Source organism: Panthera uncia, chromosome A2 (genome assembly GCF_023721935.1).
Source record: "Panthera uncia isolate 11264 chromosome A2, Puncia_PCG_1.0, whole genome shotgun sequence".
NCBI lineage: Eukaryota > Metazoa > Chordata > Mammalia > Carnivora > Felidae > Panthera > Panthera uncia.
The window spans coordinates 52911190-52937553 of NC_064816.1; the positions used below are offsets into that span (position 1 = coordinate 52911190).

General features: G+C 47.5%; 1 protein-coding gene across 1 annotated transcript in view; it reads right to left on the bottom strand.

The window, feature by feature from the left end:
• The window catches only part of FGD5 (FYVE, RhoGEF and PH domain containing 5), a 121813-nt gene that overhangs the window by 87232 nt on the left and 8217 nt on the right, over positions 1-26364 (bottom strand). The window contains exon 2 of the mRNA XM_049641042.1: positions 22354-24994. Within this exon, the coding sequence (XP_049496999.1) occupies positions 22354-24994 (2641 nt within the window). The remainder of the gene's footprint in view (positions 1-22353; positions 24995-26364) is intronic.

Sequence of the window (26364 nt, forward strand, 5' to 3'; positions counted from 1 at the left end):
AGGATTTTTAACGTAAGAACAAGAGAAGTATGACTTCACTCGAGAAATGTAACAAACACTTAAACATACAATTCTGTTTTCTATTTTAATATTGGGGAGGAGGACAGTAGGGAGGAAGCGCCGAGGTGTCACTGGGGCAGTCTGTCTTGGGCAAGATGACACCACAGAAAATGGGACCAGCGTCTGACACCCACCCTCCTGTCCGACTACCTACCCATCTGTCTGCCCACCCACCAGCCATCCATCTTCAAATCCACACACAGTACTGAAAATGCAAGACTCCGGCTAGACACTGAAGGAGAAGGGTTCAGAAGTGTCTGCTCACTTGGGGTTTGTGGTCTCGTGAGTAGTAACAACACAGTGACACACACACAGCCACAAAACAGGGAAGGCAGCAGACCCAGGAGCCGTAGGGATCAACTGTGAGGAAAGTTCAGATGACAACAGAGATACCATTAATTACCGAAAGATGCAACAGAGGCTTTACCGAGAAAGTGGTACTTAAAAGGGACCAACCTGTACCTCTGGAAGGATCTGAACCTGCAGAGAGTGAGAGAGCAGTTGGGCAGAAAGCACCACATGGGCAAAGGCTCGGAAGTCAGACCACTCAGGATGTGTAAGAGGACAAGACAGAATTCCACTCGAGGGATGGAGAGGGGGGCAGGAGAGATGCTAGGGTCCCGACAAGTGTGTGAGGGTAGAAGGGGGCTCTGGGGCCCTGTGAGGGAGAGCCAGGGTGCAGGAAAGGGAAGGAGGGCTTCACAAGCCTCCCAGCCTCGTGGGCGTGCTGTGGGCTGGCCTCTGTGACCTGCGTACCTGCTCTGGTAATCAGGGAGGAGTCCACTCCTAGAGGTGCTATTTCCAGCCCCCAGGCAGCAGCCGGTCCCAAGCGCTGACTGACTGGGAAAGGGATGGCTGTGGTCCTGAGGTCTGAGGTTGATGGAGAAGCTCCCCTCACACTCCTTGTAGGGAAATGGTGGAGGGGCCTGGCTGGGAACACCGCTAGTTGGTTTGAGGACAACTTGGCATTTTCAACATGGGGACGTGTAGTTCTATTTCTCTGAGTCCCAGAAAACTGCAGTTGCCCAAGTCGGGATGCCTTTCCAGGAAAAAAGCACACCCAACTTAACTGTCAGGCTGAGCACTGTGCCAGGCAGAAATGAAAGCCAAACGCCTGATTTTAGCAACTGCCTGAGTCCTCTTTGGGGGAAAATCACTGCAGAAAGCCAGGGTCTGGAACGCTGACACACTGTAGGGGTATGTGCGTGGGGGGAGTGCCTCTAAAGCCCCAGAACAGGCACTCTCAAGTGACTGGGAACTGTGGGAGGCAGGCAGGTTTGGGGGGCAGCTACCCTTCAACCATACCAGTAAGGTCAGCACTGCCTGGTGACTGTGCCTTCTTCTGTCCCCAGATCCATGGGAGATAGCTTGGCACCCCGCCCCCCAACCTGTGTCCCCTCTAGATAAGGAAGAAAGGACAATTGTCAGTTATACCCATGCCCTCTGGTGTCTGACTTTTCCTGTATCTTTTCTGAAATCTTATCCTTAAAAAAACCTCTTCTCCTTAACTAAGCCTATTCATCTCCTTCCTGCCTCCAGTAATCCTTTTTGTGCCTGAGATTCCTGAATTATTCACACCAACCCATCTCCGCTAGTCAGTCCTCCATAATTTGATACCAACCAGGACAGAGCAGTGTTTAACCCAGGGGGCTCCGGCGCTCTGCAAGTGTATGCACACCCTCGCCCGAAGAGAGGCAGCGTGCACCCTGCATACGGCGGTGCTTTGCCACGGTGACTCCCACTGTCTGTGCTTTTACCAGCAACCTCCGCAATTATTCCTCACTGTCCCTTCGCCATACCACAGCTCCCATCTTAATGGGACCCACCAAGCAGGCACAACCCTCTGGAGAGCCCGTTGGCAACACAGCACCCCCTTTTCCCATGCCACTCTCTTATGGAAGTAAACCCAAATGCTGAAAATGCTTTAATTGCAAGTACGTTCACCTGAGCATTCTTTACAATGCAACACCGTGTTAGAAACACCCTTAATACATAAGGCAAGGGAACGGGTACATTAATTTGGGGCACAGCCACTCAAATGGAATATGCAATCACTTGGTACTGCTGTATCTGTAGAGTCTGGCAGACTGTCTCATAGTAATTTTTATTACTTTAGTAAGTTACTTAATAATATAGACAAATACAACATGCCATTAAATAAAATAAGCAAAATAAGAGATGTTATGCACAATATGATTATATCCACATTTAACACACCCTAGGTACATTCACACAACACAAGAACAAATATAACTAATACTAACAGTGATTAGGTTAACATGGTGGGATTGTCTTTTTTTCACCTTCGGATACGTTCATAAATGTCTGCAAATGTGTACACAAGTTGTTCACTGTAGCATTTTCAGAGGAGCGTAACACTGGAAACAACCTAGATACCATCAATAGGTGACTAGATATTGGAGTTCCTTGCAGTCATTAAAAAGAGTGGTGCAGATCTATATGCCTTGATAGGGAACAATGTCTGAAGTGACAAGAGCAAGTCCAGAAGAGTGTATTCAATATGCTTCCATTTCTGTTTAGAAAAAGTCAAGGGTCGGGGGAGGGGTGTGTGTGTGTGTGTGTGTGTGTGTGTGTGTGTGCATGTCCTTGCACGTTCGCACACATATAAAACATCTGGTGGGGGGCTGGAGAACAGAAATTCAGGGTGGAAGATTTGATTTTTCACTGCAGATATGAATTTTTGGAGTGCATGTTATGTTTTACAAAACATTTTAAAAAGGGGTTTTGAACCAAAATGGACTGGTTAATTCTTACCTACTAGACACGATTTCCTCCCAACAGCATGATTTCCTCCTCTGTGGCCAGAATTCTGGCCATTGTAGTGAGCTCTGTGATCCTGTGTCTCTTGTCCTCTAAACACTTGTCAGCTAATCAGATTAGCATGCAGGGGGAGGGGGGTTATTCCAAAGGAGGAGGGGAAGGTACCATGGCAGTCAAACCTCCTGGGACCTCCCCAGGTGGGCACAGCAGAGCTCAGATCACAGACACAGTCAGTCACTGCCTGCAAAGGTGAGGAGGGGACTAAGGGGCTGGTTTTGGTCTGTTTTTCCCCACGGTTTTGGGAGACGGGTATGAGGGTGCCCAAATGTCATCTGATTCTGTTTTCCTTTTTCTCCCTGTTTGAACCCGAACACCTGTAACCAGTTCCATCACTGTATTTTGGAGGCAGATAACTTGTTTCTTTAGCTTCGCAGGTTCACAGATGGAGACGAATTCTACCCTAGGATGGAGCTGCTTAGATAATTCAGATGATGGGACCTGGGACTCCTGAGCTGATGAGATCCCCATGAAACTTGTCGAGCTGATGCTATCACAAGATGAGATCTTTGGGGACCTTGGGATGCAGTGAATTCTCATTTGGGATGAACATGAATCTTTGGGTGTCAAAGAGGGGGCTGTCTTAGGCAGAACAATGGCCCTCAAAAATGTCCATACCCTGGGTCGCCTAGGTGGCTCAGTCGGTTAGGCGTCTGACTTCATCTCGGGTCATGATCTCACTGCTCTTGGGTTCAAGCCCCGCATCGGGCTCTGGGCTGACAGCTCGGAGCCTGGAGCCTGCTTCGGATTCTGTGTCTCCCTCTCTCTCTGCTCCTCCCCCACTCACACTCTGTCTCTCTCTCAAAAATAAATAAAAATATTAAAACAAAAAAAAATTTTAAAAGAAATACTTCAGGGGTGCCTAGGTGGCTCAGTCAGTTAAGCATCTGACTTCAGGTCATGATCTTGACGTTCATGAGATTAAGCCCTGTGTCGGGCTCTGTGCTGACAGCTCAGAGCCTGAAGCCTGCTTCGGATTCTGTGTCTCCCTCTCTCTCTGTCCTTCCCCTGCTCATACTGTCTCTGTCTCTCAAAAAATGAATAAATGTTAAAAGAAAATTTAAAAAATGTCCATACCCTAATCCTGAGACCTATGGATATTTTGCATTATATGGCGAAAGAGACTGCAGATGTATTTAAAATTAACAGATGTTATAATCCAGAGATTATCAGGATTATCTGGGTGAGTCAATCTAATCACACTGGTCCTTAAAAAAGAAAGCTTTCTCTGCCTGGAGTCAGAAATGCAAAGTGTGAGAAAGATTCTTTCTTTTTCTTTATTGCTGCAGGGGGGTCCATGGAAAGCATGAGAAAGAATGCAGGCAGCCTCTAGATGCAAAAACCAGTCCCCCAGCAGGGAAACAGAGATACATCCCCTATCCTATTATATGAGTCTTACATGGAACTGAACTCAGCCAACAAACTGAATGCATTTGGAAGTGGATCCTCCCCCTCAGCCTCCAAATAAAAGCCCAGGCCAGAGGATACCCTGGCTTTGGCCTTGTGTGACCCTAAGCAGAGTACAGCCCACTGGACTTGTGACCTATGGAACTGTCAGATAGAAAAAAAAGGATGTTGTTTTATTAAGTGCGTGGTATACTGCTATGGCAGCAATAGAAAACTAATATGTCAGCTCAGAAATTACTTCCCTGAACCCTGCATTTTGCAAATGGGGAAAGCAAGGCTCAGAAAGTAGAACACCACAAAAAGATCACAAATCAAGAGACACAGAGCCAAAGAGCCCAGATGTTCTGGGCCAGACCTTGCTCTCAGAGGGAGACTCAGAGCTCTAAGCCCAAAACCGAACTGTGGAACACAATGAACACCTTTGTGAATGACCACAACCAATCACTTTAGACACGGTGAGTTATAGAGTGCTCCTCAGTAGTTTTCAGCCTGCTTCCGCCTCTGTGGGTGGACAGTCTACCCAGCGTAGACTTTATTTATATAAAACCCAGCTACTCCTTGGGCCAAAGAGACAGGGATGGGATGGGGCGGATGACAACTCAGAGACCAGGATTCTGAAAAGCCACATCTAGAGAAGCCTAGGCCTAGAGCTAAGGCCACCTAAATACATTTCCCCCAGTGATTAGCTCTAATTGGCCTATTCAAAGGAAATTAATTTATGCCTGTCACCAGGGCACCATCGATTAGAAGCAACTTGAGAATGAAGCCCCTGTGAGCTGAGTAGTTGCCTCTCCAGGGATAATTGGGACTCAGACCAGTCCCCGGCCTCAAAGACATTGTTACATTCACACTTCCCCCTTCTCCAGCTGGGGGAGGGGAGTCTCATATAATCCCAGACAATTTTGATGGAGGCTGAAAAAGACAGGGAGAAGGGTCCACTGAAGGCAGCAAGGACAGGCAGAGCCCCAGCCTGGGAGTCTCCATCCCACCGCAGACCTGCACTCTTAGCCACTATATTTCAGAATCTCAAGCTGGTGGCTCAAAACTCTCACCTTTGGTCACTCCCTACCACATATAGTCTGGCCACCGTGCACCTGTCCACAGTCTTTGTACACTGTGTGGCTTTGTGTATGCCATCCCTTCTGTTTGAATGCCCTCCTCACACGTGTTCACTTTGCAAACTTTTACCCACCCTTCAGTTCAAATGTCCAATATGAGCCCTGCAAACTTCTCAGGAAAGCCTTCTCTTCAATGGATTTGGCCACTCCTTCTCTGCTACCAGAATATTGTTAATTTTCCTATTGTACTTGTAATTGTACCCATTCAGCTGCTTATGGATCTGCCTTCCCCCAAAACCTGAAGTCTGAGCTGCATTTGTGGTCCCTGGCTTCTGATCTATAGGGGCTGGCATTGGGAGATGCCCACTGAATGATCCTTAAATTGATTAGCATATTTCCTTCTTGATGTGAGGCTCATAAATGTTTCCCAAGGTCAGAACTGAATGTAGTAAAATTCCAGACTGTCAGGAGCCTGAGAAAGTCTGTTGCCTGATCCCCTCATTGTAGAGCCAAGGACAGAGAGGCCTGGGTAACATGTGATACCAAAACAGATGAAATGCAGAGTGAGTGAGGAAAGGAAGGAACTGGGAATGGGGGAGCCCCCAGGTATGGGGAGGGAGTCAAGCAGTGAGTGTGTGGAGTCCAGCCTTCCCAGTGGGAAGTAAGGGCTTTGGCCCAATACACTGTGAGGTCACCATGGCCAGCTTGGGCTTCCTGCCTCATCCAGGGCAGGGCCAGTAGAAGAGGTATGGGCTCTGGAGACTTGAGTGCAAATCCCAGCTTCTCCTCTTGATACTTGTGTGGCCTCAGACAAGTCGCATACCTGCTCTGAGCCCTGGTTTCCTCATCTGGAAAGATGACTGTGCTTTTCCCACAGGGTCATTCCTGACCCTCCCCATCTATCCAGTTGACTCCTCGTCGTATTTCAGGACTGAGCGGGAGTCCCATTTCTTAGAGGTCTTTTCCAGCCACAGATAGGTCAGAACACCTGTTAGAAGCTCTGCACTTCTTTAGAGCACTCACACAGTTGAATTTAAATAACTGACCATGCAATTAGGCATTTCATGTCAACCTGCCTTGCCTGTCGTCCTGTTGTCCCAGGACCCAGAGCACTGATGGGGCTTGGGGAGAATCTGTGCAAAGTCCTATTTGGTTGGGGTGTGCCCCTGAGATAACACATTGTCTTTCAGCCTCCAGAATACATCCACTTGTTTAACAAACTTTTGTTAAGGGGCACCTGGGTGGCTCAGTCGGTTAAGCGTCTGACTTTGGCTCAGGTCAAGATCTCACAGTTCCTGAGTCCCCATGAGTCCCCAGAGTCTGCAAGTTGGGCTCTGTGCTGTCAGCTCAGAGCTGGAGCCTGCTTCGGATTCTGTGTCTCCCTCTCTCTCTGACCCTCCCCCCCCACTCGCACTCTGTTTCTCTCTCTTTCTCTCATTCTCAAAAATAAATAAACATAATTTATTTTTAAAAAACCAAACAAACTTCTGTTTAGCATCACCTGGGCATCAGGCCCTGTGCCAAGTGCCAGGGACACATGGATGTGTGTCCATGTGTAGGTGTGCAGCCCTGGAGGGGTTCACAGTGGGGTAAGGGAGACAGTTACACAAATAACACAGGTGAGCAGATTATACACAGAGGTACAAAGGAGAAAGTGGTCAATCGTGGGGTGAGGAGGTCAGCAAGGTAATGCTTACCTGCTGGGGTCTGAAGAACACAAAGGAGACTTTCTCTTCCAGAATACTTTTCCAAACATTTAACACAGTATCTAAACTTCCATCAATGGCATGCCCTTCCTCCTTTGCCTTCAATGTCCTCCTATTCACCATTTCCCTATGCATTTATGAGGGTGGCAGCTTAGGTAGTGGAAAGAGGAAATGAGGAACCAAGTCCCCTGTCTGGGTCCAGTTTTCTCCTCTGAAAGGTGATAGGCTCAGGGGTGTCTTGAACCTCCCTCCTCAACACTGGTACAGGGCGGGGTCAAAGAAAGACCAGAAGTTGGGACAAAGGCTATAGCACACAAACATGCCTTCACTACAGTGCTGCTAGCTGGCCTTGGATGGAGACCTCAGGGCCTCCCAGAGTTTGAGACTGGGTTTGGGAAGAGGGAATGTGGGAAGGGAGTAGGAAGGTGAAAGGGGAAGGGCCTCCTCATCCCAGAGGTTGAGCAGCACCCTAAACCGTGGACCCTTCTAAGCCACAGACTCACTCCATGGCTCTGAACCTCGCCTTGACCTCTGACCTCAGGCCAGCAAGGCAACTTGGGTTTGAACCAGGGACCTCCCTGAAAACCAGATGTAGCATCTACAAGGGGCGTCCTGGAAGGGGAGCAAGGGCACAGAACAATCCCTAGCTGCATTACATCACCCCAAGAGCAGCTCCAGGTGTGGACTGGAACCTGCCACATCCTGACTCCAGGTCACTCCTGGGACCCACGTTTGCTCACCTCAATTCCTCACGGAACACATAGCTCTGTAGCGGATACCCCGCTAGCTGGCTATGTGAGCTTGGACAAAACCTGGAGCCTCCAGTTCCTGTTTTGCTCTTTATCACCCCTTCCTTGGTATTTTCCAAACCCTCAGTCTTAGAGGGAGCGAGCCTGTCCTCCTGTCCTTCCTCAGATCCCCTCTTCATAGCAGGTACAATCATAATAATATCTACAATTACATCCATTAAGAACCTCCTTCATGCCAAGCCCCGCACCAAGCACTTGGCATGGGTTACCCTTACCCATTAGATACCCATCACAATCTTATGCCCATTTTACAGTTGAGGACACTGAGACACACCCAAGGAGAACAGCTTACCCAGGGCATCACAAAGAAAGTAACTCTGCCTGGCTACCTACAGGTCTTTGCTTGCCTACTCCACATGGTGGTTGTTGGGAGAATCAATGGAGCTAACAGCCATGGAAAAGCTTTGTAAACTGTAAAGTGCATTGAACAGTTATGGTGGCCACATCAAGGTTTCATAACTTTCTGGGTTTTCTATCCCAGCTTCTGGCCCACAAAAGGAATCTCCAGGACAGCTTCTCTGACGGGGGCTCGGCCAGCCCCTTTGCACCTACGCATGGCAGGGTGACACCCTGCCTCCAAAGGTGGGGCAACTCCTGCCAGGACCAGGCACTGCTCAGTGGGGCTGGAACCTGCCTCCTTGTGCCCCACCGTGGGTCCTGACTCTGTGCTCTAGGTTCTCGGACCCTGTCTGTGTCCTCTGCCACATGATGTCTTGGAGCCTCAGTTTTCTCACCTGTAAAATAGGGCTGATAATCAACGAGCTAACACATATAAAGTAGTGGGGTGCACATATGCATATGAAATATTTGTAGACCGTGGAATTTGCAGAGTGTTGCTTCTTTTCCCCATTCATGTCTTTAATTTCACTTCCATTCTTATACACAGAATGTGAGGTTACTATAATCCAAGAATTTAAGATCCACTAGTTATATATCTCTAAACTACTGCTTTTTAAAAAATATTTATTTTATGTATTTTGAGAGAGTACAAGAGAGAACACATGTGTGTGCAGGGGAGGGGCAGAGAGAGAGAGAGAGAGAGAGAGAGAAAGTGAGAGATCCCAAGCAGGCTCCACACTGTCAGCGCAGAGCCAGATGTGGGGCTCAGGGCTCACATCTCAAGACCCAGGAGATCATGACCTGAACCGAAATCAAGAGTTGGATGCTTAACACTGACTGAGCCACCCAGGTGCCCTACCCTAAACTACTTCTTAACCTGCCACACCTTCTCCCCCTCAACCGAACAAAAGGCCTGTTTTTGAAAGATGGGCAGAAACCATTTTTCCACCTCCCCTAATATGTCTGGCACAGGGTTCTGTAAACCACTGACTACATTATTGGTGAAAAAGACTTATAAATATGTATATCCAACAGATCACACTTATTAAAAGAAGACTGCCCAGATCGTATGAGATGAGGTGGGGTTTCAAAGCGTTCCTTAGAAATCCTGGACTCCTGTGGGCAAGGATTTACAAAAGTTTGCTTCCCATTTCATGGACACAGATATTGCTACAGTGTTAACAACAGCTAAAAGTATTTTGAGCACCTAAAAGACACCCAGGCCCTCGCTGCATTCCTTGCAAGTATTAACTCATTCAAACCTCACAACAATTTCTTATAGTAGGTAGTGTCATCTTCCCTGTTTTTACAGATAAGGTGGGTAAAGCACAGAATGATTAAGTAATCAGTCTAAGGACACACAGCTAGAAACTGGCAGAGCTGAGATCTGAACCCAACCATCTGCTCTAGAACACAGGCTCTCAACCCCTATGATACACGCCTTTGTATAATCATCACCCTCATTAGTCTGTAAGAGCAACAATGCAATCCATAACTCCCAACTTCCAAGTTGGAAGATGTCTCTTCCATCATGATGTCCATGAAGACGTTTCTTTATCACGATGATCTCGTTAACTAGCTTCATATGAAGTATTGAAAATTTGAACTTATGAAAGAGAATTATAATAACAAACTCTTGCCTTCTTTGTTGGAGTTCCAAGTAAGATTTCATCTGAAAAAGGATCCTGCTACAACAAAGAGTTTGAAAACCACTGAGATTAAATGTGTCAGGGAACCCCCAAGAAGCACAGAATAACCAACCTTCCCATCCGCTTCACTACAGCTGGGCCCTTGGCTCCAGGGAGGAGGACTTCTGCCCTCTCCTGAGGCAGGCCAGAGCCCAGGAGCTACTGCATCTCCCCGTGCCACCTTTCAGCAGGTGAGCCTTTCAGTACCTCAGAGGATTCAGATGTGGTGGGAAAGGGGCATGAAAAGCATGTTTCCTTGTACCAGGAGACCGCTTCTGGAATTGGTTCCAGAGCTGATATTGAGTCTTCTATAGTATTCTGGGGCCTCTCCAAACTGGGGACCTGGATACTTTTCAGAGGCTACTTAGACAGTCCCTATAGCAGCCCACCTGCTTCCTTAGAACTCTAATCTGCCCAACCAAAAACAATCCCAAGAGTTCAGATTTCCCGGCCTGTACGAATTACAACAACCTCATGACAGATTCTGTTATCCTTTCCACTTGTGCTAATTACAGATGATGATGGAGAGCTCACTACCTCATAGGAACCCCCACTGCACATATCTCTCAGTGTAAGAAAGTGTCATCATAACAAGAGAACAGAACTTAAGATCTCTGTAAGGCAGGATTTGTATCTGTGTGTGTGTGTGTGTGTGTGTGTGTGTGTGTGTGTGTGTTATTTTCTTAATTAAAATCATGCAAGCGAGCCTGAAATTTCAAGTTCTTGGGTCATGCCTTGACCTGGAGAAACTTCTCTTGGACTCCAGACCAAACTCAAGCACAAAGAGAATGGGTCTGTTTACATAGAGACCAGCCACATCATCCCCAAAAACAATCTCAACACTGAGACATTCATCTTGCAGGAAAACAGCCAAAGACACAGGCTTCTCCAAGACAGGGAAACACTACAATTCTCAGGGGCAAGTTCAGAATTCTCCAGCACACAGCTCAGCGGCTGCCTTCACCTCTTGGAGGCTGGACAATCTTGGGGCAGTCTCAAGGAGCCAGATGAAATGCATTAATTCATCACTCAGAAATTATTATGAGATTTTTGTCCTGTTGACCTGGAGTACCGTGAGCACAGATGATAAATGCCCCAAGGGCCCTCCTGAGCTCTGCCAGGCGATCTAAGGAAGCGTTAACCTCCTGCATAATATCATCCCTTTGATTATTACTATACTAGTGTGTGCTGTTCTCTCTATATATAGTTTTTACATCATCCCCTGGCCATGTGTCTCTAAGCAAGTGGACAGTCATCATAAGCTGCCCAGTTTGAATGCCTATAATAAGGACATTTCCGTTCTGAAGATTCATATTCCATTGTGTGTCCTCACCTTTGACAGATGGAGGGCCAACTCCAGTTGGGAAATTCTCAATGGGGGTGAACCAGAAAGAGGGAAGAAGCCATACCTAGAGCTACCTTCCTTCCCGTCCTAGCTCTGTCACTTAACTGGCTTACTCATCATGTCACCACCCTGAACCTCAGTTTCCTTTTCTACTAAAAAAAGTAAACCTGGGTAACTCCTGACAAAGGGACATTCAGCAAATTAAATGAAGTGATGCACATAAAGTGAGAAAGCACCTCACAGAAGACGTGACAGTGTGGGGGTTGCAAACTGCCTAGGTTAAAATTCTGGCTCTGCTGTGACCTTGGGCACTTGACTTACTATACCTTAGATGTCTCATCTGCTGAGTATATATTTTTTAAAGTACCTGTGTGGCAGGGTGGTGTTTGGGATTAACTGAGTTGATGTACATAAGGGTCTAAGACAGTGCCTGGTTTAGAGTGAACATGCAGGAAAGTCCCATGTGCTGTGGGCACAGCAGTGTATGTCCACTCCAGCTCCCAGCAGCAAAGCACAAGACTGACAGCGTCCTTTTTTAGTACCTGACAACGCCCTTGTACATGCACCAGCCCTAACGCCACAGGATAACTCAGAGAGGAAGGGACCATCATACCACATGAACAGGTGAAGAAACTGAGGCTCAGATCAGATGACAAGGTAAGGGACAGAGGCAGACCGGAACTCATTCTGTCTTCCTGACAAGCCACGCTGCCTTTGTGGTTCTGTCATCTGTGCTGCCTAACTGCCATCAACCACCCTGAGAAACCCTGTGCTGGGGAGTTCCAGAGCAGTGGAAGCGCTGGTTTATCTTTCTCTCAGTGACTGCAGTAGCTGTACTTAGAGGCCATCACACTACAGAGGCTGAAGAAGCTAGGTCCCTCTGCCATGCCTCAGTCTCTTGACCCTGAGATACTTTACTGTGGTGGCTTCTTTTCCTCTGTTCTACCCCACACATCTGACAATCACTGTGCTAGAGCAACAGTTAATCAAGTCACTCTCTTGCTCTAAAACCTTCAATAGCTCTGTATGGCTCACACATTATATCTTCACGTAGGAAGGACAAGTCCAAATGCAGCACATTCACTTTTAAGAACCATCTCCTGGGGTGCCTGGGTGGCTCAGTCGGTTAAGCGTCCGACTTCAGCTCAGGTCATGATCTCACGGTCCGTGAGTTCGAGCCCCGCGTCGGGCTCTGGGCTGATGGCTCAGAGCCTGGAGCCTGTTTCCGATTGTGTCTCCCTCTCTTTCTGCCCCTCCCCCGTTCATGCTCTGTCTCTCTCTGTCCCAAAAATAAATAAACGTTAAAAAAAAAAAAAAAAAAAAAGAACCGCCTCCCCCAGCCTTATCACCTGTACCCTTCCTCTAGTGTGGCTGGGCCAGTCCCCTCTCAGCTCCCTGGGCCACCACAGTCTTCTGTAAAGAACACTCAGATGGGGAACTCAGAACTGCTAGTTCCGAGCAGTTTCAGAGCAGTCACAGGTGGGAGAGACATCTGAGACACAGATGCTCAAAATTCACATAGCCAGGGGCAGAGCCGGGACCTAAATTCAAACCTGTGTTATACTTTCAGAACCATCCTGAACAGCAAATACTCTTTGCTATAATTTTCAAATTATTTAGTGATCTGACCCTAAATGTCCAAATCCTATGAAATGGTCTGAAGAGTTCAGATAATTCAAACATTTTTAGATCTTGACATTTCTCTCCACTGGTGTCTCATTAAAGTAAAATCTAAGTCTTTTACAAAGGCCTCTGCCTACCCCACCCCCAACACTCCCCCTGTTTTGTTATGCAATCCAGACATGCTGGCCTCCCCACAAACCCTACAAGGGTCCTCCAGCCTCAAGGCCATTGTCCCTTCTGTTTCCTCTGCCTGGAATGCCCTTCCCCCATGGTGGTTTGACCATCATTCAGGTTTCACTCAAATATCACCTCCTCAGAGAGGCCTTCTTTGACCATCCTAAAACATCCCTTCCACCAGTCACTTTCTGTCACATTGCTGTTCCCCCCCCACACACACACACACAAAATCTCATCAGGAAAGAATGATGTAGTTATCTATGATTATCTTGTTTACTTCTCAGTCTGTTCACTGTCTGCCTCTCCCTAATAGAAGACCAAGTCTGCCAGAGCAGGGACCTTATCTGTCTGCTCCCTACTCTATCTAAATAGAGCACAGCCTAGCACGTAGTAGGCACTTGATTTCTTCACTTACTGAGGAGCTGCATGAAATACATAGATAATTTTCTTCTTCCGCTGCATCCAATGCGTGATAAGCTCATCCCCCAACCACGGTGGGGGTGGGGTGGGGTGGGGAGAATAAGGTCTAATATCTCAAGCACAACCCAAACTCAGGCTGGAACAAAGACTCCCCTCCTCTTCTGGGGCTCAGCTGGTCAAGAAGACCGGCTGCTGACATTTCACCAAAGAACTTGTGCAACAAGACTGTCTTCTATTAGTGAGAATTATTTTCACGCCTCCCACAGGGGGAAACCCTGATTTTATGAAGGTAAAACCACATTGTGATTAACACTTAATCAAGATTTCGTCTGTATTATAGCTCTGCAAGGGAAAAAAAAATGGTTGGGGGCCTTAATATCATGCTAGTAAATGTTACAATAAGTGTGTTTCTGACACGATTTTCTTATTAGGGTCCTTACCCGTAAATTTTATTGCATTTAATTAAAAATTATTGCTAAAAGAAACAGCTGCAGATGGTCTTATTTTAAGTCAGAAAATTAAAAACTGAATATTCTCATCAGTCAATTTCAACAAGAAGCACAGCCGCATGCATTCGGAATGTGATGGTTTTGAGATTATAATAATTTTTATGGCATTTCCAGGTCCTTTCAATGAAACTTAATGAAAGCTCTGCATGAGTTCATTTGTCAAAAACATAATAATAATAGGAAGGCTCCCAGCTTACAGGCAGATATAAAGATACCCATGAACCACGGCTGGGATGTGCCAAAAACCCAGGCATGCAGCCCTCAGCACCAATGGAATTAGTCAGCGGGAGGTTTAGATGCAGTTCTGCAGTGCACCCACCCGAGGATTTACAGTTGAGTCTGTAAATCACCTTTGTATCACAATGACGCGTGTATTTGCTGCTGCAGCACTGTCTATGGTTGTGAAAAATAAAAAGTCAGGTTTCACTCTCTCAGGGAATCACTTCTGCAAAATATTTACTGCATTCTAAGGATGGTGAACAGGCACTGGGAGCCGGGGAGGAGAGAGGGAGGGCTCTCATGCTAGATTTTGTGCTGGGTTTCAGCGTTCTGGCTGCAGTCGCTGTCCTTGGTCTGGACTGCCTGTACAATTACCTCTCCCGGCTTTATTACTCAGCTTGTATCCTTTAACTTTTAAGGACTGAATTCTTATTGCTTCTTGCTTGCCTTTTGCCGGAAATATTTAATTTATTTGGGCCCAGACAGGCTGTAACAATCAAATAAAAGGACGAGGAAAGCCAAGGCAGCCCCAAGCTAGCCCTGGAGTTGGTCAGCACCGGACAAGCGGGTGGCTGTCTTCACCGTGGAACCCCACTCCCTGCTTTTCTGATGCTACGGCTCTGGCCTGGTCTTCATGTTCTCTGAAGGGCACCGCTGCAATGGCCTCTTGACTAGTCTCCCTGCTTCCGTTTTCTTCATCTCCTCCACTTCATCGTGCCAACAGAGCGTCTGTGCCAATGCGGCATCTCCACTGTGGCCCTGCCCTGCCGAAAACCTGCCACGGTTGCCCTACTGCCCATGGGTAATGCGCTCACTCATCAAGTTGATATTCAAAGGACTTTTTCGCTAGGTCGCAACTGCCTCCCCAACTGTATCACAAAGATGTGTACACTGAGGTCCATCTGAGCACTTCATGGTCCTTTCTAACCCCCAGACTCATGCACATGCTTGTATTCCTCCTGGACTATTTGTCTCCCTCACAAACTCCTATTCCTCTGCCAATACCCACTTCAAGTTTCTCCCAGATGGTCCAGGCTTCCTACACCCCTCCTCCAGAACAGGATGGGCTTCCAGCAAAACCTTTATCACATGGTTTCTAATGGCCTCTATCAGTCTCTCTCTCCAGGTGGTGGTGGGAACCTCTAGTACCTAAAACAGTAGCGGACATTTAATAGATGCTGAACGAATGTTAGCAGAGGGACTGATCAACAGGCCAAGCTGGGGGCAACATTCTACTACAAGAACCAGAAATCAGAAAAACACAGTGTTCGAGCTTCATCCTTAGTCTTTCAACCCAATCTCCTCCATATATTATTCCCCATGCCTACAGATGATGTGAGCTGTTTTCCAGAATAAAGAGATCAAAGCACTCCTAAACCAAGATTAAACCATGTTCATTGCAGCTTTACCTGCTAAAACCACAGGCCTGTGTTTCTCCACATGTCCTCACATCTCTCTCCTATCTCCATGTGTCAAGACCCTACCTTTCCATCAGTGCCCATGAAGCCATCCTGCCCTCCCCTGGACTTCTACCCTTTGGATCCTGAGCATTTTCTACCTTGCACTCCAGGGACTTGGGTGTAAGTCCTCTTGCTATCCTTCACTGTAAGTCCACTGAGGCCAGTGATGGTACCTGGTCCATCTCTGTCCATATTTCACTTGGCACAGTTCCTCAAGAATCACTCATTTCTCAAATGGCCATCATCAGCCAAAATACTGAATTACCTGGATGCTCCCACTCCTTATCCTCACACAAATGTTGTATAATATGGCTAACCCACAAACCCTTGAACATGCAATTCAAGCTGCATTCCAACAATGAACAGCTCTATAAGGACCCCCAGGCTGGGAGAAGAGAGCCCTGAAAGGCTGGACCTTAGACCTTCCAGAACTCTCCCTAGAAGGCATGAGCACTCATGAGCTGCTGCTCCCAGGTGGGCCGAATCATCTGAAGCCCCCCTAACAACCCGTACAACCCAAACAGATAGCCTGCTCCACACCCAGAGTTCCTGGTTGCTCTAGGGGCACAGTGAGCTACACAAGGGCAAGCGTCTCCCACTATGGCCCTGAGGGAGGGCAAGATGTCTGAATAGCTCATTAGCAAGTTCCAGGAAAGCTTGTAAGCCTTCTTGATGAGCTCCCAACAGAGCAGCAAACTCACCACCCATCAGAAAATAAAGGAAAGTGTCATTCCACTTTTCCTCGAGCCCTCTAGACCAATAAACAAAGCCAACATTTTGGTGGTGGCTGTGCTAGCTTGTCTTCTGCAAAGGAGACACTACAGCTGTCGGATAAAGACAACTAGAAAACGTGGCATTTTTTCACTACAGGAAACAAGAGGTAGTGGAAAGAGTACTGGATTCAAAAAGACATGGGGCGCCTGGGTGGCTCAGTTGGTTAAACGTCCGACTTAGGCTCAGGTCATGATCTCGCAGTTTGTGGGTTTGAGCCCTGTGTCATGCTCTGTGCTGACAACTCAGAGCCTGGAATCTGCTTGAGATTCTGTGTCTCCCTCTCTCTCTGCCCCTCCCCTACTCGTGCTCTGTCTCTCTGTTTCTCAAAAACAAATATACATCAAAAAAATAGAAAAAAAAAGAGACTTGGGGGGCACCTGGGTGGCTCAGTCGGTTGAGCGTCCGACTTCGGCTCAGGTCATGATCTCACGGTTTGTGAGTTCAAGCCCCGTGTCAGGCTCTGTGCTGACAGCTCAGAGCCTGGAGCCTGCTTCGGATTCTGTGTCTCCCTGTCTCTCTGCCCCTCCCATGCTCATGCTCTGTCTCTCTCTGTCTCTCAATAATAAACATTAAATTAAAAAAAAAAAAAAGAGAGAGACTTGGGTTCAGATTTTAGTTTGGCCACTTACTACCTGTGCAACAGGGGATAGTTTATAGCACTTCAGTGGGCCTCAGTTTTCTCACCTGGAGATGAATGTACCTAACTAATTGTGAATTACAAGTGAAATAACAGCTATGTCAGAGTCACAGAGATAGGCATTTCTACTATGAGCACGGAATTATAAAAATTCTGGTCCTGCCGTCCTTGGTATAAGAGGCTGCTAATGACTCCAAACCATTATCGCTTGGGCTGTTGTCTGTAGCCCTGACCCCAGCCCAAGAGGAAGTCAGAGATAATGCTGACACCACACCCCACAGCTGAAGCTCGCAAGTGGTGTCCTGAACACTGAGTCAAACTCATGCAGAAGAACCTCCATATGGGAGACAGAGACAGAGACATCCCCACAGTGAAAGGGACCGGATTCGCTACCCACACCTCTAGAATCAAATTAAAATCCTGCATCCACCACTATGTGACCCTGACCATGTCACTGAATAACAGCTAATATTTACTTATCATTTCACTATGTACAACATTAACTCATTCAGGTTTAACAATGTTATAAGGCAGGGACTATTCTCATTGCCTATTACAGATAAACCAAGGTGCAGAGAGGTGAGTACCTTGTCCCAGGTCACACAGACAGTAAGGGGTGGAGTACTGACTGAAACTCCAGGCAGCCTGCCTAAAGTCCACATGCTTAGCCACTGTGCTCTCCCTGGGGTCCAGGGTCGTCATCTGTAAACATAAAAAGCCACCATAAATGCATCAAGAACAATATGTGGACTGATCACAACAGCTAGAGAGAACAGAGAAAGAAACAGATGAGAAAAAGCCAGTGTGGCAACATATTAATGGTAAATCTAGGTGGTGGGAAAACAAACATTCACTGTATCTTTCAATTCTTCTGTAAGTTTGAAAATGTTAATAATGAAATGGGAAAAAGGAGCATCAGGGATCCATGTTGATGTATAATGCTGAATGATTAAAATAGATTCATCATCATGCAAGAAACAAATATACAATTATGGGAATTTAAATGAGACACTAAGGGGGCGCCTGGGTGGCTCAGTTGGCTGAGCATCCGACTTTGGCTCAGGTCATGATCTCACGGTCTGTGAGTTCGAGCCCTGCTTTGGGCTCTGTGCTGACAGCTCAGAGCCTGGAGCCTGCTTCAGATTCTGTGTCTCCCTCTCTCTCTGCCCCTCCCCCACTCATGTTTCTCTCTCTCTCTCTCTGTCTCAAAAATAAGTAAACATTAAAAAATTAAAAAAAAAATAAATGAGACACTTAGGGGGTGCCTGAGTGGCTCAGAAGTGACACGTCCGACTCTTGATTTCAGCTCAGGTCATGATTCCAGAGCTGTGGGATTGAGCCCTGCGTCAAGCTCTGCCTTGGGCATGGAGCCTGCTTAAGATTCTCTCTCTCTCTCTCTCTCTCTCTCTCTCTCTCTCTGCCCCTCTCCCTCAGCTCACACTTGCACTCTCTCTAAAATAAAATAAAATAAAATAAAATAAAATAAAATAAAATAAAATAAAATAAAAGTGAGGCACTTAGGACAAACCAGTCTATGTAGTATTTTGCATCAAATGGGTATTTATTAAGTGTATACAAAGCACTTAGCACTGTGTTGCTGAAGACAGGTGCTTAATAAATGAGAATTCTGTGATTCTTGTGAAGCTCAAAATCACCAACTCGCATGGAATTATAAAACCCCTCATCATCAACATACATTTACTTATTTTGTTTGTTTGGTTTTTTTAAACATGCATTTATTAAGCTCCTAGCATAGAACCAACGTACTGAGGGGCCATGGAATACTCAGAAGTAAAGACGAGGCTCCCCCATCAAAGAGCACTGACTGAAGACATAGAGCAGCCTATTTGGAAAGTAGGACTTTTCTGGACTAGATCTCTGGTCCATTTTTTCTTTTTCACAAGGGTCAATTCGGGGGCGGGGGGGACAAAAAAAAGAATGTTCTGGGGATACACTTTAAACTAAAAGATGATGGAAATGTTGTATACCATGGGGAAAATGTACATAAGTAACAATGTATACAGTTTTATTTTACAAGACAGAAAACTGCTAATAAGATTATTGTGGCTCCTAAAACGTTATTATCTGGGTCTATAAATCTCAGTGGAAGTTGCCACATAGAAGAAACTTTATAATCATCCATTAGACCCTGAGCTGCTACTCTGGTTTAGGGTTCTCTAAGGGCCTTCTGAATTCTATTATATACTCTACATGTTTCTTGAAGGGAGGTACTTTTAGCGGAAAAAGGACTTGGATTTAAATAACAGTGAATCACACCATGAAAGAGACAGAGTTATTCCCTTTTCAGTCCTTCTGAATCCTTCTGACTATGCCAAGGAGAAAGTCTCTGTGTGGTGCCAGGATGTCTTTAACACCTCTCCCTGTTTAACAAAGGGACCAGGCTTCCAGCTCCAGCCTTGGCAAGTCACAACCTCAAGCTAGAATTTACCCGTTAATTTCCTTTCCTTAGTATCTTATTTGTACAATTGCCTTCTATTTATGGCAGCCAATAGTGTTTTTCCATTTCCCAACAGTGACATAAAATTTCCTTTCTAAATATTTTTAAAGTAAAAAAGACTGATTGAAAGAAAAACTGTAAGTGGTAGTATAGGTGGTGTAACAGAAACAGCACAAGTGGCACAGGAAAGGCAAACAGTTGAGAAACACAGACCTGCTCCAATCTTACCATTTTACAGATGAGCAAACTGTGGCCTAGCCTTCTCCAAGACCCCACAGCAAGTCAGTGACTGAGCAGGCTTTGAACTCACATCTCCCAAAGGACTGCCCTGCACCCTTTCAGGGCTGTTGATATTTATTTTGGCTTCTCCCCCTGATCTTCGCACTGAAGCAAGGTGTGGGGCAAGACAAGGAGCGGAAGGAGGAGGAACTGCCTCCCCACCTTCTCACCCCTTCCTGTCCTGCTCAACCTGAAGCACACCCCTGGGCACGCCTCTCAGATAGCAACACTCCAGCCACTCAATTCTCAAAGCCCCTGTTCAGGCAAAGATGCACTAGGACCCCACCCCCATGGCAGTCCCCCGTGCCTCTCGACTTGAGGTGTCTGAAACATCCCTTGCCCAGACCTGTTCCAGCTCAAAGTGAGGATTTTTCTCCCCCTTTGCTTCTATATGTTTCATGAAGGAAAACAGGAGAAAGCTTTGCTCACTGATTGATGTCCAAGAGGATGTGGTTCCTGCATGGGAGATTTATCCTGGTCAGTTTGGCCTTCAGTGAAATAGCATCAGAAGATAAGGTAGCACTGACATTTTCTTGGGTATTTTTCCCTTATTGTTGTGTTAACTTGGGTGAAGGGACCTTTTTTGGTTTCTGGACAAAGTACAGATCAAGGCAACAGGGACTCTGCATATGGCCAAGCAAACTGTGCACTGGGCAACCCTGGGGGAGTAGAATGTGAATGTGGCCCTGGAGCTGTGCAGTGCACAGCCTGCACAATCAGATCTGGCATCCCTTAGTTGTAATTCACTAAGAATGCCCGAACCAGGTGTCAGGACATCTGAGTCCTAGCACTGATTTTTCCACTAAATTGCTGAGCTATCTTATCTTAGGTAAATCCCTTTCCCTCTCTGTGCCTCAGTTTCTTCCTCTGTAACAGGACCAAGTGTTGTCTGAAGTTCCCTCCCAGCTGTAAAATTCAGTGATTCTACAGAAGCAGATTTCGATTTCTGAAGGGATGTCATACAAAAGAGGAAATGAACTCACTTGCCTAGCTTGAGAGGGGAGAGCCAGCATGAGTGGGGTAGGGATATTAGGAGACAGCTTTTGCCTCAGTCAGAAGGGAAAATTTAATCAGGATACCTAGCAACAGATGAGGCAACCCTGGGAGGTGGTGAGTTCCCTGTGGCTTGAGGAATTCAAGTACAGACTGGGTCAGAGAAAGGCCTGCTAGAGTGGGAGCCTTGACCATCTGCCCTTTGAGGTCCTTTCTAGCAGGGAGATTTTGGTTTCAGAGCTTGGTTCTATTTTCATTAACGCTAGGAGGCACTCAGCTAGGTCTGGATCTTCTCAAACCCTGCTGATAACTATTAATGCAATGAACTGGTCGGCTGTGTAGCTCTCACCCTCTTAGAGTTTGCACACGTCCACACTCTCCAAATTAAACTCAGTCCCTCCAGCAGTGTTAGTGTTTACCCTTGCCCCAGCAAACAAACCTTTTCATTCTGGAAAGAACTAATTAACAGCCTCACCCAGACTTGGGGGAGAGAGAAGATGCAGCCAGGGTGGGGGAACCATGTAAAAAACTCAGGAGAATAAACCATACAAACACTGCTAGCATCTACGCTCCAGCGACAGCTCAGGCTAATTGCAAATCATCTTATCTATTCATTACTGCAGGCACCCTGGGAACTCCTAGCAGCAGCAGCAGCAGCTGTGTGGGACTGGGTGAAGTCACTGCACACGAGGGGTCAGAATCAGGATGTCCTTTAAAATCACCGCCATTTTCGCTTTTATTAATTCCGATCAGGCGCTCCCAAAGAGAGTAAATGGTTGAAGCTGAATTGCATTGCCTTTAAGTTGCGTCCACAAGGTACACGGAACAGCAAGATTTGGCAGTTATCCACGTGGGATGTTCAATAAGGGCATTCAGTCAGTCTTGGAAAGGTGGGGTCAGAAAATCCCCACTGTTGTCAATAATTTCAGTGTTTCACTTTTACTCCCAAGGTGAATGAGTCCAAAAAAAAAAAAAAAAAAAAATCAGCTTGGATATACCTCTTAAAAGGCTTCTATTCAGAAATTTAGCTCAGGGCGCCCTTAGCTCTTTAAACAATTTAAATAGATTGTCTTTTCTAGTTCCCTTGAATAGAGTGTATATTTACACAGTAAAAGGGTATCAATCTCAATTCAGGGTATTTTCCTGATGGTGAAAGATATTTAGTTTGGCAAGGTTCCAGAACCTTCTCTCTTGGTGACTTTCCTGGAGGGGACCAGCAAACCCATCATTCCCATCTACATGAGAAATGTCTCTCAAATAATGGAAACACAAATGCTGACATTTACACTGTATTTGGCATTTTAGACAATACTTTCACACAGACGATCAACTCTGATCTTCTCAAACACTCTGCCGCAAGGTAGCATGAACCCTATTTCGCAGCCACAGTTAACTGAGGCTCAGAGAGGTAAAGCCACTCACCCCAATTCACACAGCTAGAAATAAATAGAGCCTGAGGCTAAAAAGCAAGTCCATCCAGTCCCCTAAACCTAAGCGCCTGCCTCCTGGCAGTTACACTCACCCAACGACAAAGAAAATGTAACTTCACAGTACCTTTCTGCATCTTGGTCTGCACTCTGCTGTTTGCTCTCAAAGGCGTTGAAGCTGCTCATGTCCACGTAGCCGTCGTTTTCATTTGCTGTGGACAGGGCTCTGCTCTGATCTTCAAACAGCTTCGTAAATGTCCCAGCCCTCGCAGGCCTCCGGGGCGGAATCTGGATATTTTCATAGTCCGAGTTCATGGCTGGAATGTTCTCATAGTCTGAAGTGTCGGCGTTAGGGAACGAGATGGACCGCGGCTTGGTCAGGGGCAAGGGCAGAAAGGGGGGCCGAGAGCGGTCTTCGAAGGACTCCACTCTGGACACGGTCCTGCTGAAGGGGACACCTTTCCTCTTGCCATCCCTGTAGAAGATGAGGGAGGAGGGCGATTCGGAAGCCCGGAGCTTGCCAGTCCGAGCCTTAAGCTGCGGGGAGTTGCTGAGGCTCCTGCGGTCGATTTCCAGAAGCCTGGCAGGCCCATGATAGCTGGATTCTGAAGAGGACCTGGAAGAAGACACATTGACATCCACGTGCACTTTGTTCTCGGACTTCTTTTTAAACGTCAGCGCCAGGAACCGCTTGAAGGATGACTTCTTCTTCTTGGTATACTTGTCCGGGGGCTCGCTCTCGATCAGCAGGGAGGGAGAGCTCTTTGTGATGGGCTTTTTGGTGATGCAGGCCAGGTCGAAAGGGGGCGGGATGTCAACCACAGAAGAGGGCGTTGAGGTGCCACTGGATGGGAGATGGTTCCTCTGGGAGAAGCTCCCAGAGGAGCCGATCACACAGGGCAGAGAAAGGTTGTCATCTTTCCTTTTGATCCTATGGTCGTCCAAGCCAGATGCCTCCGACTCCCGGTACAAGGAGACGGGAATCTCTCGGCCTTCCACGGAGAACGATCGGGGGTACAAAGTGAAGGCTCTGGGCTTTGCTGGCAAGGCCCTGCTGGCTTCCAGTGGTTTCCCCTCCAACGACAGAACTGTCTTTCTCGCCTCCTTGGTGGCACCTCTAATGCCAATGGCTGATGAGCCAGCTTCTGGTCCGGTTTCTTCTGGGACGGTTTCTGGGACATAGCCGGCCACCTTCCCGGAGTGGGGCCTGGCCCTCGTGATGATGTTCTTCCTGTCGAGGGGGACCAGGCCTCCCTCAGCATCGGAGTTCATTTCTTCTTTCATGCCATAACCACTCAGCGTGTCACATGCAGCCTGTGTCTCCGGCTTCTCTCCTTCCCCAGGGTCAGCCTCATGCTCCAGGTCAACTCCCATCTCATAGGGGTTGGTGAGCGCATCGTCTCCGGCATCCTCATCCTCTGGCATAACCACTACCTCAGGGACAGAGGGGCCCTCCCCAGAGACACAGGAAGCTCCAACAACGGGGCCCTGCTCTGCACATTCTCCTGACTGTGGTTCCTGCTCGGACTCTAAGCCTTTTGCTGACTTGGAAAAAGAAGAGCAGCTCTCGCTACAGAAAGAGGTGCTCTCGGTCGGAAAGAACTCGTAGGGACTTCCCGAGAGTGACGTCACAAAGTCATCCACACCGTCACTCTCGAAAGGAATGATCTGGCAGCTCTCCTCGGCAGGTTCGTCCTGCACCAGATCTCTGCCTTCTCGGGGGTCTTCTCCCACCTCCTGGGTGACGGCTGCCATTACTTCTTGGCCAGTTTTCTCATTTTGGTCCTGTGGTTCATCCTCGTCATCATGGTCATCTTCACACTCACACTCCTCAGAGATTTCAGGGCTACCAGTGGTTGTCTCCGCCTCCTGGACACCCACAGCCAAGTCCTCATTCTCTGTGGGTTCCTTGCTGGCATCGTCAGCGTCCCCATCAGAGGGCCTGTCGGAATCCACACATTCTTCTGGAGCCCCTGGTTCTGTGTTGGTGGAGCCTTCCCCACCATCCTCCTCTGCCTCCCTGGGTGTCCCAAGGGGCCCAGGCTCCTCGCTGGGAGTTTCCGGACCCTCTAAATCAACGTGAGTGAGAATGACGTCATCGCTTGGGAGGACTGCCTCTCCGTCCCAAGGTCCCCTGTCCTCCAGGTTGTATACGTTGTGCTCTTCCACTCGCTTCTCTTCCTCCTCACTTGTCAATGTCTGCTCCTCTGCCCCAGGGTCACAGGCACCATCCTCTGCCTCCACGTTCTCAGGAGTGGGAGCCCCGCCTCCGTCAGCCTCTCTACTCAGCACCACTTCAGCTGGAGCAGCTCCCAGCCCCTCCGGGTCACTCTCCTCGCCTTCCTCCCTGCACTCCTCTTCCCCCGTGGCATCTGGAGGTGCCATGGCAGCACTCTCTGCAGAGCAGCTGCTGTCCCTGGGTTCGTCCTCTTTCGGCGGAGCCCTGGGGACCACAATGTAATCCTCGTCAGCCTCAGACTCCGAGCACTCCAAGTTGGACTGGCGCTCTTCGTAAGTCCCCCTGTCAACACAGAGCACCTTCCCGTTGCTGCATTTGTTCAAGCTGTTGATCACGTACACGCTGGCTCTCCACTCACTGGGGGTCGCCAGCCTGGGTTTAGGGGCAATGGGGGGTTTCGGCCCCCTAGACATGGAGTTGGGACTGGGAAGGCTATCGGGCCGGGGTGATGAAGGGAATTTGGGTGCTGTCACTGGTGTGAGGGGACTGGCAGTCTTTGGCTTGGGAGCAACTGGTGGTTTTGGTGAATCTAAAGGATAAAAATAGAGAAAAGAAGGAGAAAAAGTACAGTTAACCCTTATTTCCATTCAGAGTCTCCAACTTACCATTTTGAAGAGAACACTGAAGATAGTTTCCCAACCTATGTGAGCCCAATCTGCTATATTCTGTATTAGGTTTATGCCCTCCACCATCATCTTTAAGACCCCTTGACCTCCACTGATAATTGATTCTGTAAACAAAGTAAATAGATCTTTCTTCTATACATAGTCCAGCTACTCAATGAACTCAATGAAATACTCCTCAAATACAGGTGTCCAGATCATTGTAATCATTCATCCAACAACTACGTATTACATGCTTTCTAGGGGCTCCTGGGTGGCTCAGTCATTTGAGCATCCAACTTCAGCTCAGGTCAGGATCTCAGAGTTTGTGCCTGTGAGCCCTGCATTGGGCTCTCTGCTGTCAGCACGGAGCCCACTTTGGATCCTCTGTCCCTGTCTCTGCCCCTCCCTTACTCGCACTTTCTCTCTCTCTCTCAAAAATAAACAAACATTAAAAAAAATTCTTTCTAGGTGCCAGGCACTCATGAGACAATGCTGAACTTGACGGTCGTCATCTCTGCCACCCACATGGAGCCTACATTCATCCTACACTTAATTCATTGGATACCTACTATCTATACGCATAGCACCATACATAGGAAGGTCTTCTAGAATCAAGACGAAAAGAATACCTCTGCTGAGTACTTGCCATTGAGTCAGGGAGACAAAACGAACAGAACCAACTGGAGGACAGAGCTGCAGACCTTTGGAATATTATGATTGAATAGCCATTATCTCATTCCTTCAAGAATGATACACCAAAGGTCTGTGACAGTGATGCATGATTCCTCCTCTAAGGGTCACCTCTGAATTCTACATGCTTCAAGACTGGTGTCTAGCTAACTGCCCTGTGTCTAAATTTCATGGGCATCCAAACTTCATGGGAGAAGCTACATGATATTTTCCAACATGTATATCTGCAAAAACTCTCTTCCCTTGTGGATTTGGGGGATCTACCTGACCATGTCAGAATAAAGGATGTGGGTACAAACTGTACATCCAACAGGAGTCAGAGAAGAAGAGTTACCATGATGAAGGAAGACCCTCCTGTGGTAGGTGAAATTTAAGCTGTATTTTGCAGAATGAGAGAGCCCTGGACAAATGCAAAGGTCAAGGGTGTAGCTGCCCACTTCCAAGTTCATCCGTCCTGCCACAAGACTGCTTCAATGCCTTCAAGCCCCTGGCCACACTGTGGGCAGAGTGAGGAATGAAGATTTCCAGGAAGGCAACTCCATCCTGACATCTCAGCTTCAAACACACTGCCTGGCTCCCCACTGCCCATAGATGAAGACACACA